Raw genomic sequence first — 18,477 nt, forward strand, 5'->3', positions numbered from 1 at the left:
TTCAGACATTTGGCTAATAAACCCCCAAGATGTCACCAGCTTTGAGAAACCATCCAAGGTTGTTAATAAAAGAATATTCACAATATTTACATCATTTATTATGATAATTGAACATCTACTTGTTCGTCATACATCTCCTGTTTTTTAAACTTTTTATTTGTTTTGAAAGATCCATGTGTAATATTTAACACTTCATGAATATCTAGAGCTTCACCTACAAAATAAAATAGGTTTGTTCATTGATAATGTTCATGGTATTCAGGGAGCAAAAAAGTGCACATAATAGAATACTTGGCAGTTGTAATTTGACAAAGAGTAGACGAAAATGTTGCTCTCCAAGCATTTTTTTACTTCTAGAACATTGCATGGCAGCATATGCATGTTTTCAGTAGTCGGGTCGGGTCGGTGCAGAAAAGTATAACGATAAACCACATTTGATTTCATTATCATAGCAAGCTAGAAGGCATTGACTGGGGGGAAAAAGCCAAAACGGGGCCATGGTATTTGCAGAATTCAGTGGAGGATTCACTAATAAAACGTTTAACAAATTCTGAAAAATCTACTCTGGAAATTGAATTGTATTTCTTTCATTTATCTGTTGATTTTTAAAATACTCACCATGAGGTATGCCATAACCTTTACACAAACCATGTACATTAGATGGTGTTTTACAATCCATACTAACTTCTTTACGTAAACAACCATCAATATCTACAGCACTGAAAAATGCTACAGACTGAAATAATACAAGAAAAAAACATTCCATAAATAAATGAAATAGTTGAGATAAATTATATTAAAATAGGAATTATGGCCAACATGATAAATACCAGTGAATTGCCCCCCCCCCCCCCTTCAACAGTCAGCACCAAAAGTACACATTCAGTATTTATTTCCGGCCTTATTTGTACAATATTTGGGCCTCATATTTCTAAAACTTAATAGTTTTATGTGTAGGCCCTATATGTAGTCAGTCATTGAGAGAAATTTCACAAAATAAATACAAAATGTGATAGATTGTACGGATAAACACTGTTTAAGTTTTGTTTTGCACCATCAAAGAATTAAACACTGTTTAGTACTAATCAATGTTCAAGAATACAGGGTTAGTGTATAAATAATTATAAAGTTCCTAATAAAACTAAAATTGTGATGTGTAATCTGTGACATTAAGAATACCTGTACATACCTGGGGTAGATCATTCATACCAAGTTTATAAGCAAACATACTTCTAGTGAGTAGATTGGTTATCTGTAGAGCTAGAGCTGCCTTATATCTATCTTCACTTTCTACTAAATATCTCACTTCATCATGTAGACTAATAGAGAATCTACCATTTATATTATACTTATCAATTAACCATCTCATACATACTAACATTAGATGTAAATAATCTACAGCTGAACTCTGTACAACCCAATTAACACGACTTGTCATAAACTACAATAAAAAAATATATATATATAATCCAAAAACAAGACTTGTGAACTACAATAAAATCAAATACAATCCAATAAAAAAAATATATAATCCAATAACACGACTTGCCATAAACTACAATAAAATCAAACACAATCAAATAATAAAACTCATGAACTATAATAAAATCAAGTACAATCCTATAAAATAGTTGTCATAAACTACAATAAGATCAAATACAATCCAGTTAAGACAACTTGTCATAAACTACAATAAAATAAACTACAGTCATATTAACACAACTTTTCATGAACTACAATAAAATGATATTCTACGTTTGGCTATTGGTGAATTTGCAATACATCTCTCCAGTTTTGGGATATCAAAATTTTTCTTGTCGGACATTTTTGACGAAAAGGGGCATAACTCTTATCATTGTTTATGAAGGCAGTTTTAGACCACAATTAAAATTCACGTGTCAACAAAATATTCAAATTCGTACGTAATAAAAAAAATAGATGCGCCTCGTTATTTTTCATATTCAATTCCCGTACGTTATTCAAATTCCTGTCAGTAATATTCCTACAAAATTACGTGTTGTTGTAATAAAATAGAATGAAAGTGTGCCGACTACTTTCGACCCGTACTTTTGTTCAAAATCACTCCCAAAATTACCGTATTTTTAGGGGTATAAGTCGATACTTTTTTCAGCAGAAGTCTGGCATTCGTCTTATACTACGTTTTGACTTAGATAATGGATGGAGGTAAAAAAAAAAAAAAGACATCCCGAAAAGTTTTTGGCAGTGACCGTCGCTCCATCTCCTAATTAATATCACTCGCACGTGCTATCGTGTAAAACAATTAACTACTTACATGTACACTATTCCAATCGAAATATCTGTCGACATTTCTCAGCTTGTTTATTTCTTTTTTTTTTTTAAAACATAAACCCCATTCAAAATAGTACCTGAACCCGAGAATATGCCATCAAAATAGTATCTTTTCTCCGAGGTGATAATTGTGATAATTGTCACGTGTACATCTCTTGTAGTTTCACACGTCTCGCAAGATTTCTACTTTAGCTTTTGATTATTGTATTATGACCACGTGTGGGTGTTTGTGTAAAATAGCTTTATATAACGTCCACTTCCACTGAAGTAATATCGCAGACAAATCAACGGATATATTGAAATATCGAAATCTCTGTCGACATTTCTCAGCTTGTTTATTTCTTCTTTTATTAAACATAAACCCCATACAAAATATTACCATATATCCGAGAACATGCCATCAAACTAGTATCTTTTCTCTGACGTGATAATTGTCACGTTTACATCTCTTGTAGTTTCACGCGTCTCGCAAGATTTCTACTTTAGTTTTCGATTATTGTATTATGACCACGTGTGGGTGTTTATGTAACTAGCTTTATATAACGTCCACTTCCACCGAAGTGATATCGCAGACAAATCAACGGATATATTGATTTATAAGTTAATGTGATAATTGTTATGTTTCCATCTCGCGAGATTTCTACTTTAGTTTTCGATTATTGTATTATAACCACATGTGTGTATGTGAAATGCTTTATTTAATGTCCGCTTCCACTGAAGTGATATCGAAGACAAATTAACGGATATATTGATTTACAAGTTAACAGATAATATATTGATTTGGGGTGTTATATACTCTTACAATATGTGACATCTATGATTAGTTTATACATATTGTCGGCTCACATCAATGGGATTAAAATGTCTGACAGTGAAGAAACCACAAGGTAAACACGAAGATTAAAATCATAATCACTCTTATTGGATTGATGAATTGTCCGACAATGGGGAAGCAACGACTTCTGTTTAAGATTAGATTGATGAATTGTCCACAAAGGATTAAGTCAGTCAATCAAGGCAGATTAAGTAGTTAATCAAGGTAGGTGTATGTATGATAATATTGGGCTGCTCAGTGTTTCAGTATTTGATGTATTATATGATCCATTTTAATCATCTTTCTGTCATCAATAGATGTTTTTTTTTACTTACATCATCTAATACATTATCTGGTTCCAGAGCTTTACTTATTCTACAATCTAATACTGGTGTTCGTGGTTCTTCTAATTTAGCTATTCTCTCTAATTCGTTAAACATGTGACTTTCACTGTAAGTAAAATGACATTTATACATAATCAGTTTGGCTGTTCATCCAAATAAATAATACCAGCTAGAAGTGGGAGCTTAATAACCCTTAACTGATCACATCTGGTACATTCTTTTTGACAAGAGTATGACTTGAATGATTATTTCACAGTACTTATGAGCCATTGACATGCTTTTCCTGAAGCAGGCTTTCAACTGCACCCCCACCTTGTGTGCATGTGCAAGCCTTTCAAAATATCCAAAATCTGACTTCTGTCTACATGATCATCCAACAGCATCTTCAGTATCATAGGTTACATGTTAGATTGTCTGATCATCTACCAATTAGAAATAGGTATAAAACTTATATTAATACCACTTACCTCCCACCATACCAATGTCTGTCACTACTACGAGACAAAAATAGAAAACACCCATCAATAATAATGATTACCAAATCAAAAAAGCCAACAGTGAGGCTGATGTTCCAAAATAAATAGATGACACATACTAATTAATTCCGCATTTATCTTTTTGAAAATTATCGAGCAGTCAAACTGCTTATGTAATCTTAGTCTAAGCAGAAAATGTTCTTGATCGAACTCAGTCAAGGCTCATCACTCTCCATCAGTTCGAATCAAAGTTATCTTGTCCCAAAGTGTGACAGACAGACACACCCATTTTAATAGTCCCCTGATTTCTTCAAAAGGCGAGGGACAATTAAACAAAATATATCAATCTAAACATGGAGTATAGCATAAATCAATCTGGTATTAATTGTTGATTATCTATTTTATTTTCAGTTTCCACCCAATGCCTTAAAATTTCAAATAAATTCATATTTAACTCCTTGAGTTAGAAACACACAAATATTCATGATTTTAAATATATATTTAGTACACCTTTATCCATTTGTGTAGCAGAGAGCATTTAAAAGTTAGAAATGGATGGCTATATGCCAACATGATATTTATTTTTACACAGCAATACAATATTATATCACACCATAATATGTGCCAATATGCTATCTACCGTCTTTCATATTCGAGAATTTATACACAATGATTGGCAGTCTAATTATTGGGGAGACAAAAATTACGAGACCACTAATAAATCCAGTTACATCAACCTTATAAGTATTCAAAATAATCACCAGATCAGATATTAAACCAGCATTTGAAATCATTTTGGCCATAAATAAAATTTTGACACTAATGATGCTAAAAAAAAATGGAAGTGGGACTATAAGCCTTCTGTACCTTCTCCTTCCTTTTGTAGATAAATACATCTTCCTAGCTTTTTGCTTGGCTTCTTCAGGACTGAGTTTTGGGTTGAACTGTATTAATAATTTCTCTGCAAATTTCTGACCAGCTCCATAAATTCTTCCATAATTAAAAACCTAAAATATGTAAACATTTTGTTATATTTACAATTTTGCACCTTCGTTGGGGCATGACTGAATGGTTAGCATGTGTGCGCTGTATCATTGAGTCAACTGCTAAAGAACCCTACAAGCAAGCGAATTATTGAAATAAAATTAAACCATATGTTAGTCCCGAAATGACCTAGTTTGTGTTGAGTGGAAGTCAAACCCCATTTCTCTCTCTCTTTAAAGGGTCGATCATCAGTGTATAGTGTACTAGTACTACTACAATTCGGATTAAAAATGTTCAATTCCAGTATCAAAATTTAAGTAAGCAACCTGGTTTGCATATTGCTTATACAGTAAAGTGGTCCTGTGGTCACAATGATTGTAAGTGTTTATTGAGAGGGAGAACACTCTACCCCATGTCCCATACTAAAATGGTATCCAATCACATCTTACATGGATGACAAACTTTGCAATATGTGTCACATCACTCATTACATGCACACAAAAAACATTAAAAAAGAGAGGCTATAGATGGTTTTAAAAAATTATTAAAAGAATACCTACTTTAGCATGGTCTCTGCTGATATTAACAGTTTCAGCTGTTTTACTATGTAGATCAGTTTTATCTTTCTTTTTACCTTGTAATGTCATCCAACCTAAAGCGGTACATCCTATAACATGTAATAGATCAAATATAAATATGTAAAGCAGAAATCCAAAATGTTTCAGAATCTGAATATTGTAATCAGTATCTATTAACGAAATGATATACTGCCATCTTTATGTCATTTCGACAATAAATTAAGTCAGCCCATTCTTCATGCAGGAATTTATATATTATTTTGACATTTGTGATATATGTTAAGGATCTGGTTTATTTTACCTTTAACAAGTTTGAAGACTAAGATTTGTCTGTGGTGAGGAACATTACAACTTAACAAGAAAAGAAACGTAATTAATATCATATTCAAATTAGGCCTTGACTCAACTTAATCCAAGAATTGACCTTCCTTACATTAAAGCATTGTTCACAAGCGTCTATATAATGATATAACTGTATAATCAAATCATAGCAAATAAAAAGTCAAGTTGTTATAATGCCTCTTTAAATTTGAAGTGATAGTTTATGAAATGTTAAACTTTACATTATGTCCAGTGATAGTTTATGAAATGTTAAACTTTACATTATGTCCAGTGACAGTTTATAATGTTAACTTTACATTATGTCCAGAAATAGTTTATAATATGTTAACTTTACATACTTTACATTATGTTCAGAAATAGTTTATAATATGTTAACTTTACATTATGTTCAGAAATAGTTTGATATGTAAACATACTTTACAATTATGTCCAGTAATAGTCTGATATATGTAATCGTACTTTATGTAGTAAAGTGTGCATGATAATAAAACATATTATTACCGTGTACTTTCTGAAAAAAAGCATCACCAAGAACTGCTGCTATCCATAATTCCTGTGAGTCAACATCTGCTCCTACAAAATGGTACCCAGGTGGCGCTTGTATCATGGCCTTTAATTCACTTCCTATTCTATCAACCTAAAATGTAAACAGATTACATGATGTCCGAAACTCATTGGCATTCAAAATCAATACTATTTTATGCTAAAAACAATTTCATACAATTTGGCATAATCAAATATTATTGTACAGAAAATGATATTTGAAATAACCAGTTTTAAAATAAAAATAAATCAATACAAAGAGTGACACATTGATCACTCTGAGTTTCGTTTTATTTCAGAAAATAATAAACTACGCTTATAATATGTGGAGTGATATTTTTATATCTAATGGCATGTAAATAGTGCACACAGTCACCAGTTGCATTTTTGAAGCACACTCAATTTTCTTGCTTGACAGCAAAATCTAATGTACTGTTGATCAACATTATTTTTTCTGAAGTTTGCATACATACATTCCAGTGGCCTATTTTATTTTCAGATAGAATATAAATTTAAAATAAATGATATTTACATAAGCATTGCTGGCTGTTAGCCAGGTTTGTTCTACAGCACGCCTGGTAACAGTTCCTGCTGGTACAATTCTTGGTACAATGGCACCAAATCTTCCATCTGCATCATAAGTCTCTTGTCTGCAGAAAAAATTTAAATATGTCAAAATATCAAAAACCTTCTTTTTTCACTGAATGGGGAAGTCTTTGATTTTACACCAGAATATGGTAGGCCTCAGTGCTTTTTATTTATATAGGTCCCATTCTACAATGTAAGGCTTACAATATCGCTATCAATAATTTTTCTTTCATAAAATGTATGTTTTGACATGTAAATATAAACTTTTGACATGAAAACATAAACTTTTGACATGAAAATATAAACTTTTGAAAATATAAATTTTGACATGAAAATATAAACTTTTGACTTAAAACATTTAACTTTTCACTTGAAACTGCAGCTTAAGGGAAGAAACATATATTTAACATTCAATCTTATGTCAATTATTTCATGGAACCTACTTGGTCACAGTTTTGGGTAATTCTGATTTCTTCATCCAAACAGCCATTTGACCCCTGAAAAATAACAATAAACTGATGACCTTAGTGGCAGAGAATTAACTTTTTTTTTTACCCTCCTGCAGAATCAACACTATCTAAAAATAGCAATCAGAACTGGTGGTGATTGTATATGATCAAACAATAAAATGTGAAACCGTCCTTTGAGCAGGCGAAAAAAGTAGGGTACAGCTCGATATCAATTTGTTTGCATTTTTGAAGAAACTTACTCTATTCTCTGTCAATTCGTAGAGGATCTTTAATAATGATATCCTAACATAAAGCTCGATATCAATTTGTTTGCATTTTTGAAGAAACTTACTCTATTCTCTGTTGGTTATTTTTCCAGTATGAACACATCTTGCCTATCAATAAAACTCTCTGAGCTTCATTTCCTGCTGCAGCACGTAATGTACCATCTTCTATACGAGGTAAATAATCTTTAGCCAATGGGTTACCAACTCTCTTGTTTACACCATCCTATAAAACACATTTTATTATTATACTATAAACAAAATAATAAGCAATGATACACAAGAATACTCTGCAATTAAATTTTTTTTTAGGGTACCATACCAAGTGGCCTGTATCTAGTTCAAGAGATTTCATGAGCCTGAATGTCAAGGGGAAGATAACTCCATGAATAGGAATCAAATAATCTAAAATAAAGAATGGGGCTTATGGCTGACCCCCGGATCCATTCACTTGATTTGATATTTGTTGTTTATTTCTTGCAATGTCTGTAGTTTGTCTTCCGTGTACTTGCAGTCCTCTGGCACATTTTTATTGATAAATAAGTGTGGGTGTATAATAGAATTTGTTGCAATAATAGTCTAGTAAAAAAGAATCGATTTTAAAGAAGCACGGTCACTTTGGAAATCTTCACTGATTAGCGGAGATTTAACTGAACAGTTACATCAGGTTCCGAGTTCACAAAGCATTCTCAGTAAAATATAGCCCTTTATAAAACCTTTGTTGTTTTAATGTATCAAATACATCAACAAGAAACTATGTGCAAAGTTTTGTGTTTCTGAATTAAATATATTTCTCATAAACAGTGATTAAAAGTTGAGTAAATTCTTAACTTAAGTCTGAGAATGCTTTGTGAACTTGATTCCTGGATGCTCAAATTAGATTGTATGCAAATTTTGTGACAGATTTGCCCTGCCATAACTGAGACTTAGAAGTTTTAAGATTAATTTCGAGGTTTACAGAATACACCTTCTCTTCTACGTAATGGTGTCAAAAACCCTTTCTATATCCCTACAAGAATTTACTGATTCTTTTTATTCATATTGCTGGCTATAAGGAACTTTCAAATTTTACATGTTTGTGACGGGTTCAAATCCTGGAGTGTGACAAGAAGACTCCTTAACATTATTCATTTATCACTTAGGTGTGGTGGCCGTAGGCATGACAAGGAAAGTATGGTGTTGCCAAGACACTAAGCCCCATTGCATTGTCTTTAAACAGTATTAGAGTGAAATGTAAAAGGGACTCTAACCTTATGAGGTATTTTATAAAACATACAACCAGGAAAACCAACATCATACGGTCCATCACCTTTATGTTTATCTAATATATCTTTAAATAGAAACTAAAAACAAAACATCTTTTATAAGTTACATATATATTTGTAGAGTTCTTTTCTAAAACACTGTGTTCAATCAAGCAGTTTTGTCTGAGGTACATGTAGGTGAAACAATAAAAAAAACATTTTGAAAAATGTAAAGTCTGAATGGCACTTATAGTGTTTTGAAAAAGAGCTCTGTAGAAAGTAATAGCTCATAAATGCCCTTCAGAAAAATATAGTCAGGAATTGTGGGCAAGTAAGCCCTTAACAATGATCTAATTGTAAGAAACACAAGTCCATGTGGACTTCATTGCCCCTTAGTGCTTAGGTTCTATCAATATATATGAACACTGGATAAACTTTGTTCAGAACCAACAGTATGAAATAATGGGGAGATAAAACATTTGATAGCAAATTCTAAATAGAATTTAAAACAAAACTATAAGTTATATTACATGTATTGTGAACTGAATATAAACTTAATCATAACCTGGGGTCAAATAAAATTGGTTGGAATTGTATCAATAGGAGAGAAAATTGACAATATATAAGTTCTCCCATTCAGGTTGCCCATGCATCTATAGGGCAGAGTAACAATATTTAAATAAATCTGAATAAGCACCACCCAAGTAACAATGTCTATAATTCAACGACTTACATCATTTAGTGGGGTTTCATCCTTTATTTTCTTCCAATGTTTACTCCTTTCAGATGGATCCATGGCGCTACTATCAAAATTAGGTCCTAGTTGAGGTGGTGTTATCGTACCTAAGTCTTTTTCTATATCCAAATTCTTTGTCTTACAAACAAATGCTTTTAATGATCTGTAAATCAATACACAATTTATTATATTAAAAAAAATATGCAATCGTAATTAACGCTACATCATGCAGTAATTGTCAAAGTTAATAAACCATACCACCATACATAAACCCATACATACTACACACCACTGAATATGACTAGAGATATGACTATTTATAATATCTCAAATGTTTGCTGAAGTTTCAGATCGATTTTGGAGTTTTATCATCGGTGTTGCAAGACTATATACTGTATGCTCAGATGTAACTCGTTGGAAAATTATATGAAACACAAGTCTTAGGGTTGAATATTTGTATATTTCACACTTACGCAACCAAATGAATGTTTTGTATATGATGAGCAAGACATCTTTAATAAGGAGGTATTTTATTATATCAGTTGTAATGTGAGGTCATGTGACAAATGTTTGGGGTAATCAGTTGTTTTACTCTATAGGGAATTTAGTCTTACTCTACATAGGGAACTTAGTCTTACTCTATAGGGAAATTGGTCTTACTTTATAGGCAAATTAGTCTTACTCTATAGAATATAGGAAACTTAGTTTTCCTCTATAGGTAACTTAGTCTTACTCTATAGAATATAGGGAACTTAGTCTTTACAAAGAACTTAGTCTTACTCTACAGGAAACTTATAATTAGCCTTCCTCTATAGGGCACTTAAGTCTTACTCTATTTAGGGAACTAACTTAGTCTTACTCTACAAAGAACTTAGTCTTACTCTATAGGAAACATAAGTTTATCTTTATTTCTGTCCGGATCTTGTCTATCAAGTTCTACTTCAATCTCAGAATCTTCACGTCCGGGTACAAGATAACCCCAACCATGTTTTTCATCATAATGAAGAGGAAAACCTTCCCACGTTAAGCGAAGAAGTTTCGGTACAACTCTCATCTGTGTTGATATCTGTGATGGTCCAGGTTGCCAGTCCTCAGCTGATGGTCGTTTACACAATTCTCGATACCATCTGAAAATAACAAAACCTATGTCATACATACATACAAGTAAAGTTGTAAGAAAGTATGTCAATACAAACCATCCTGACATGGATACCATGTCAAGTGTTCTTTTTACATAATCGCTAACATGTATACAGCACCTCAATTTTTCATCCCATACTAACATCTAGGCACTCTATCCTACACCAATGGCAAGCGGAAAACACGCTTGGAAATCCTAAAAAACTTTACTGACCAATACTGGGCTCAAACCTGACTTACTGACAGTACAGAAGCTTGATTTTTCATATTTAACCACACAAATTTATTCCATTCTATTTTCAGAAATCGTGGATGTACCAAGATTTGTCTGATTGAGTATTTTTCAATTTCAAAGCAGTTTGATATCAAGCCATGTCTCTTGGAAACAAAAAGTACAAAACCTGTCTTCACTAAAATACCTGTATAATAATTTGGACAATCCTATTCATAACAGCTATGTTCTAAACACATAATATTAATATCAGATAAAAGTGATGTAAATCAAAATGAATTATGTCTCTTACTTAGGGTAACCAGCCATAAAGACAGAGTTTTTTGGAATTCTGCTTTCAGTACGTAAAACCTTGTTAATGACTTGTCTTCGATGTATTTCTTCTTCATCCTGAAATGAAAAAAAATAATGATCTTCCATACATGTAATTCTAGTCATAAAAAGTCATCATAAAACTATTAACATATACACTGACGAGCAGCTTGGTGAAGTGTAGCAACGACTTCACAGTATGTTTTAATGCAAACAGAGCTATAACTCCCCATCAAATAAACACAATAAACTAAATACTGGTAGTAAGTTTGAAAAATAGATCTGATGCACAACTCTGAATTTTCATACAGTTCTTGCTCATGTTGAACCATTCCAACAATTATGAGGGGAAGAAATCTCAAAAACTATAAACTGTATGTTACTTGATGTTTCAAATTCCTCACTAGATTAACCTGCTTTCCTAACCAAAAGAACACTATATTTATTATAGTGTTTAATGGTTACTTACATCAGTTTCATCTTCATCTAATAATGGTGTATTAGTAGTTGATGTATTTTTCTTGCTGGTTTCTTTTTTTAATTTATAATCTGTGACAGACCAATCTAAATCCCATAGCCAAGGGTCATCTTTATACCTGAAAAAATGTATTAATTTAAAATCTCTAATAGTGATTACAGTAATTTGTAAGCCACTCCCAACTAAAATATTATGAAAGTTAACTCTCTGAATGGAATATCAGTCCAAAAATGGTTGACTAATATTGGTTAATTCCATATTATTTTAGACAAATGGTTGTAAAGTTTAATGTTTTATTGGTAATCAATATATTTTCCCAGCAGTTTGGATATAATCACAATGGTTATCTAAGTATTAGCACTTTGAATCTTGTTGAAGTGAATCTTGTAGAAGTAATTCTTTAACTTAAAAGTGTGAACTAGATTTTACCCCTCGCCCTGCAACAGGGGCCCAATAAAGTTATTACATGGAAAGAACACTTGGACCATGCCTTTAGGCTTTAAATACCATACCCATACTAATATCAGCCGCACTATGAGTACTGGACAGCTTTGTTAAATTGAACCAAATAGACAAAAATGTACAAAATCCAACTGGATGAATTAATGTCATGCAATGTCCTTATATAAGAAATTTGTACCTCTCATCTTCTAAGAATTGACATGTTTCATTAGCTAAATTCATGAGGAGATTTTTCAACTCTCTCTGCATCTCATCATAAATAGCATTCGACTGCTGAATATACCTCTCCCAGTTAGCATTAATAGGTAGATAGGCAGAACCCATCTCTAACATGCCTGCTAGAGTTACAGGATGTGGAAATCTACAGCAAAATAAACAATACATCTTTAACACATTACAGGAGTCAAAGTGAACAGGTTGTTCTGTACATAAGAATAAATAAAGTCTTCAAGCCATTGCAACAAAAATAACACAGTTATCTCCCATTAGTGTGTCAGGGGAGACAATCTGCTGATATATATTTTTTAAAATTTAAGGCGGAAAGAAGATATAGGATCTTTTTCAGATTGGCAAAATAATAATAGAATGTGCTAAGTACATTAATTACCTCCAATTTTCAGTTTGCATAATATACAAACATTTATTAATACACTTTCAACATTAATCATTCGTTTTTATATTTCTATTGGAAAGCCATTGAATATCATATACCTTAAAGGCACTACAAGCCAGATCTCGTTCATATATAATATATATATATAAAAATTAAAACCTAGTGTTGCCAGGCACCAGATATAAGTTTGAAATTTTTTTTCAAGTGATAAACTGATAAATGCACAAACCTATCTAAAAATTCTGGCCACAGTTGTTGAAATACTGAATGTGTAGCTACCACATCACCAGCGCAATATGTCATCAATTCCTGTTCAATATCGACAGTATAATAACATTAGGATCATAAAAAAACTATTTAGAACAAAATTTTGTATGATCAAAAAAATGTAATCAATTTTTTTATTGCGGAACAAACTAGGTTATTTTGGGATTAACATATGGTTAAATTTTATTTCAATAATTCACTTGTGTGTGGGAGTAAACCAGAGAACGTGGAGAAAACCCACGAGGTTGGACAGGCGACCCTACTACTTGTCACGTACAAGCAGGGATTTGAAAACCGAATGACTTGACTCAATGACAGACCTTATGATCTAACATGCAGATGGAGATCGAGTAAACAAATGAAAACTAGAGTAGATCTAAATGTATATAAAATCTTAATTAGACTGGAGTAAAGAAAGTGGGAAGTCCTTTATAATTCTTCCAATTATCTTCTTCTCCTGAAATGGCCTTGTGGAGAGAGATACTCAAATGCTACATGCTTGTATTTAACCACCAGGTCATTGTGAAAATAAATATCTAACTTCTGTGTGAAAATAATTAATTTTTCCTGGTACCTGAAACTGTTCTCTAACATCTGCCATTGATCCTTCTACGAAGATCTCTCTAGTGGATTTCTGTAATGGTTCACCATCACAATGTAATTGATATACATCATTTAAATTATTCATTGTACTGACAAGCTTCCAATCACTTCTCTACAAATATAGAGTAAAAGGTAGAGATTAAAGGCCGACACCAAGTTCTAATGTGTACATGAAAACTTTTATAATTTTAACAAATAAATTCATGATTCTGATCAGAAACACAAACAAATAGTAATCAATTTTAAATTCATTTGATATCCATATTAAACAGGCATTATGTAATAGCTAAATCAGCCTATTGCAGCTCTTTCTCTGAGCCTTAAATGTTATATAAATTATTAATTAGACATTTATTAACATGACAAGACCTTAATCAACCCTAAATGCCATTGCATGGCTCTGATTTTAAGTAGATTAGAACAATTCAGCCATTTAATGATTTGATTTAAAAATGGAAAAGTGAGATTAAGACTTAAATGACCAGTACTGTGGTTACGATAAATGCACATATCTTGTCAAAACTACAACAATTGACAACTTTGCTCAAAATAAAGTAACTTGAGTAAAATTTTCAATGTATTCATTTTGCATTATCTATTTTTGAAATGTTATAGTGAAAACAGCCAGCTCTTTATTAAAATCTTACATAATGCTCCTTTAATGAAGATGTATGAATTCTAAAAAAAAAATTGTGCCCTCTCATGTGAAATAGGTCATTCTAGATTTAATGGTAAATCTATAAAACTTTATAAACAGTATGAACTTTTGTCAGATATGTCATACCATAATTTTTTAATAACTTTAATAATATCATCAGGTATTGATTCAGACCGTTGCAAATTGACTAGGGACATTCATGTTTATACATTGATTGCTAGCACTATCATGAACTAATATACAATTAATTTTAAGGAATCTATGTACACTTACTGTATCACTATGCCATTGTTTTTGTTTTTCTGTATGTTCAACAACTTCCTTTCTCATACTTTTACCACCAGCTTTATAAAGTAATCGTTGAAATGTTGTTAAACCACAAGTTGCTATATGTAAAGACATTGTATCTAAAAAATTGGCTTTACTTTTCTGAAAATAACATAAAGAGGAGTGAAAATTGATATTTCTGTATTCTAGCTTGTCCAGCAGTTTGATTAATATTTTCATTAGGTTGCAACAGTGGAGTAATAAAGATGTGAGGCATCCGGTGAAAATAAAATGTTGTATCAATCTTTTAGAAAGTATTAAAGGAGCTAAAGGATTTAATTCTGTTGGTTTGATGTAGAAATAGGGAAATCTCTATCAAATCTTTTGTTTCAAAAGATATAGCAGAAATCGGCTTATTTACTTATTTTAGTTTAAATTGTGGTTTAACTGTTGACAGTAGAACAAAATATAATACATCTCAATACTGTTCTGATATATACATCTAGATTCTAGAGGTAAACATTTTCAACATAAAATACCAAGAAATTGGCATTTTAATTTTTGGCCAACATCAAAGAAGTTTATTCATTTCAAGACTCCACAGGACATTGTTATATTTCTGTCCCAACTGAACAATTAGACCTGCTTTCCTTCTTAGTCCAAAGGCATTACCTTTGAAAAGTAGCAAACTGAGCTTGAAAAATACAGAAGCCTTTCTAGATCCATGTTTGTGAATCACTTGCTATACATGCATGACTGACGTGTCCCCACACTTATACTTGGTGTTTAACGTCCTACTGTTCTGATTCGACTGGGCTAATGAAGACTGGCATACGCCATACAGTGTGCTGTGAGGGAAATTTTGCCCAGGCACCGACACTACGGCCTACTCTTATACTGATTCCGACTGCCAAGGGATCTTTTATGTGCACTCCAATGTGTACATGGAACCTCAGTTTTTTGTCCCATCCAAACAACTTGACAACTGTCCTTGTAAGGAGAAACCATGCCGGAAAATCTCAATGAACTTTTTCGGCCAACACCTAGAGCGAACCTGCGACCTTCAGGCTAGCAAGCCAGCATCTTACCATTTATGGCTCCCACTTGGCATTACATTACAACTAAGTGATACCACTCGAGATCTGTACTAATCACAATAATAACAAACCTGTACAAAATACTGTTCTTTAACAAAGGATCTGTCAAAGCCAACATTGTGTCCTATAATAAGTTTTTTACTTTTATTGCTTGTGATCGTTGAGTTTCTTTTCGTTTCTAATGGAATCAAATCAGACAGCTTTGGTTCATCAGACCACCGGAATTTATTTTCAACAACATAATCACTGCACCAAGAATACCTATAAACATATACCAATAAATAATATAACTTTGCCAAACAATGGATATATGCCCACAAGCAGTGTTTTGAGGGAGGCAAAAAAGTCTTAATTTGAATTGATATAAAAATAAACGTGAAAGTAATAAGTAATACAATTCAAACACAATTTAGAATAAGCTGTCGCAAATTTGAAGAAGAAAGAGTTTTGTTTCAGCTTTCCATGAAAATTTTTTAACTGCATTTTACAATGTCAAATAGTTTCACAACAAGAATTTTGATCTCTTCATTCAGAAGAGTAAATATTAAATAAATTCTTACCAATGCGTTGGTGACAAAGCTGTTGCCATGGTAGGAAAATGACCTTCTTTCACTAAAACTTCCATATCAAATATTAGAACATCTGCATCAGGGAAATCAACAGACTTAAATTCTCCATTTGCATCATATTTTGTCCACCCTTTTGAAAACTGCCATTCCTTAGGCTTTGGTGGTCTTTTAGCATTGGCTATAACATTCGCAAAATTCACAATATCTGCTGACTGTTCTATTGCAATATTTCTAAAATGTTCATCAATATTTTTACCCTGTAATTTAGGTAAAGAGCAGTTGACATCTTTTAAGTGTTCAGTGGGTCTGTTCCATAAATCATGATTTTCTAAATGTGACTTAATTATAGTCCTACTTTTTTCGTCCAATTCTTTCTTTTCTGTATTATTGAAGATATGTTTGTGCAGACCATCAGACAACATCTGAATATCTATTTCATTTTTTCGTGTCACTGTTTCTGTGGATTCTTTAAGTTTCATTTTAGTTCTGTGGAACCAGCGTCTTGTGCACCATGACCAAAGTTTTGTACTTGTTGTTTTATGTAACATCTTCAATACACCTGTAAAATTTTAAACCAGATGCACTATTATTCTGAATCTTGAAGTAAACAAGCCAACAATAATGCTGTCTCCCACCTCAATCTCAAAATAAATAGATTGACACCTGGCGAAGTTAAAACAATAATGCTCTATTCACAGATTTTAGAGAGAGAGAGAGAGAGAGGGAGAGAGGTAGGTTTAACTCCACTTGACACAAACTAGGTCATTTCGGGACTAACATGGTTCAATTTTATTTCAATAATTCACTTGCACATAGAGGTCTTTAGCAGTGGGAGGAAGCCTGAGGACCCAGAGAAAATCCACGAGGTTGGACAAGCGACCCTACTCCTTGTCACGTACAACTGGGGAATTGAAACCACACCAGTTGACTCAATGACAGACCTTAGGATACAGCACGCACGTGCTAACCATTCCGCCATGCACCCCTCACCAAACAGATTTTAGATAATGTGAAACTGATAACTGATACTCTTACAATCTCTGATACAAACCCAGTCAGGTTTGGACTAACTTAAACTACATTATATCTATATTTCAATAAATCACTTATGTAGCCTACATGTATATACATGTATACATGTAACAGTCTTTAGCAGAACTGAGTAGGCAAGCTTTGTGTACAGGACAGGGATCAAAACCACTGAATGAGAGACTTTTCTATCTTAAGCGCATGTCAAACGTTAGTGGTTATGGTTTGTCACATTTGAGGTGGGAACAAGTCACTGCACCAAGAGTCTGAGTCGATCCTCGCTAACTTTAATACTGAGACGAGACACAAGTATTCTCAAAGCCCATAATTATGTCCTGTTCAAGTCACCAGTTCATGAGATGAGTTATCAATTCATGGCAAATAAGGCAAGTTTGAGTTATATCCCTGCTCTTTTTCAAGGCCTAAGTTGTCACGACTGCCGCGTCTAGTCTCAATAAATATTTCAAGTAGAGCCGCAAAATAAATATTTCAAGTAGAGCCGCAAGTCGGGTCGATGAGATCGACTAAGGTCGGACTCGAGTTCCCACCTCTGTATTATACATTACATTGGGGGTGCTCGATTGCCATTCCGGAATAATTGGTCGGCACATGCGTACGATGTAGTCCGAAATTCTCCTTTTCACAATTTTTGGAACTGAGAGAATTTAATTCCGGAACGTTCAATCGAGTATTCCCAATTATTGTATGTCGTCATGTAGATAAATTGGATGCAGCGGGCAACTCCCAAAAAACGAAAAAGTTACACAAGCGTGACATGTCAACAACTGTAGTTTGTAATACTGCTCAGTTATTACCAGAAGTTAGAGTATTGCTACATTGTTCAACGATTCATCTCAACACAGTAACATTATGGGCTTTAAAGTTAAAGTTTAAAGCTACTCTTCATTCCATGACATGTGCGTTTGTCGTTTGTTTATTTTTTTAAGTGCGCTTTTCGACGTACGGTCGATGTCGTAAAATACGACATAATTTTTTCGTCAATTTTATATACTGTGTAGAAACTTTGTACGTCTATTAATTTTTTAAATTCACAATTT

General features: G+C 32.7%; 1 protein-coding gene across 1 annotated transcript; it reads right to left on the bottom strand.

Annotated features, from left to right (window-relative positions):
- Positions 1–16: 16 nt before the first annotated feature.
- Positions 17–18,371, bottom strand: LOC126831623 (DNA polymerase subunit gamma-1). The gene is made up of 23 exons (XM_050562203.2): positions 18,235–18,371; positions 16,382–16,949; positions 15,893–16,082; positions 14,731–14,886; positions 13,771–13,911; positions 13,159–13,238; positions 12,495–12,677; positions 11,846–11,972; positions 11,357–11,454; positions 10,574–10,819; positions 9,690–9,855; positions 8,963–9,055; positions 7,781–7,938; positions 7,423–7,476; positions 6,924–7,041; positions 6,350–6,485; positions 5,489–5,595; positions 4,812–4,951; positions 3,936–3,962; positions 3,460–3,574; positions 1,190–1,441; positions 619–736; positions 17–214 (listed from the first exon to the last, which is right to left on the bottom strand). Exons 2-23 carry the CDS (start codon positions 16,936–16,938, stop codon positions 99–101), a joined length of 3,378 nt encoding a protein of 1,125 aa, XP_050418160.1. The 5' UTR covers positions 16,939–16,949; positions 18,235–18,371; the 3' UTR covers positions 17–98.
- Positions 18,372–18,477: the final 106 nt, after the last annotated feature.

This window comes from Patella vulgata, chromosome 9 (assembly GCF_932274485.2).
Source record: "Patella vulgata chromosome 9, xgPatVulg1.2, whole genome shotgun sequence".
Classification (NCBI taxonomy): Eukaryota; Metazoa; Mollusca; class Gastropoda; family Patellidae; genus Patella; species Patella vulgata.

Bases quoted from the DNA above. Each gene is read 5' to 3' on its own strand.
- LOC126831623 (XM_050562203.2), bottom strand. From the start codon at position 16,938: ATGTTACATAAAACAACAAGTACAAAACTTTGGTCATGGTGCACAAGA. The intron at 9,856-10,573 runs GTAAGACTAAGT...ATTGATTTACAG, and splicing joins AAACTTATGTTTCCTATAGA to ATCATTAAAAGCATTTGTTT. The intron at 3,963-4,811 runs GTACAGAAGGCT...TTTGTCTCGTAG, and splicing joins TCTACAAAAGGAAGGAGAAG to TAGTGACAGACATTGGTATG.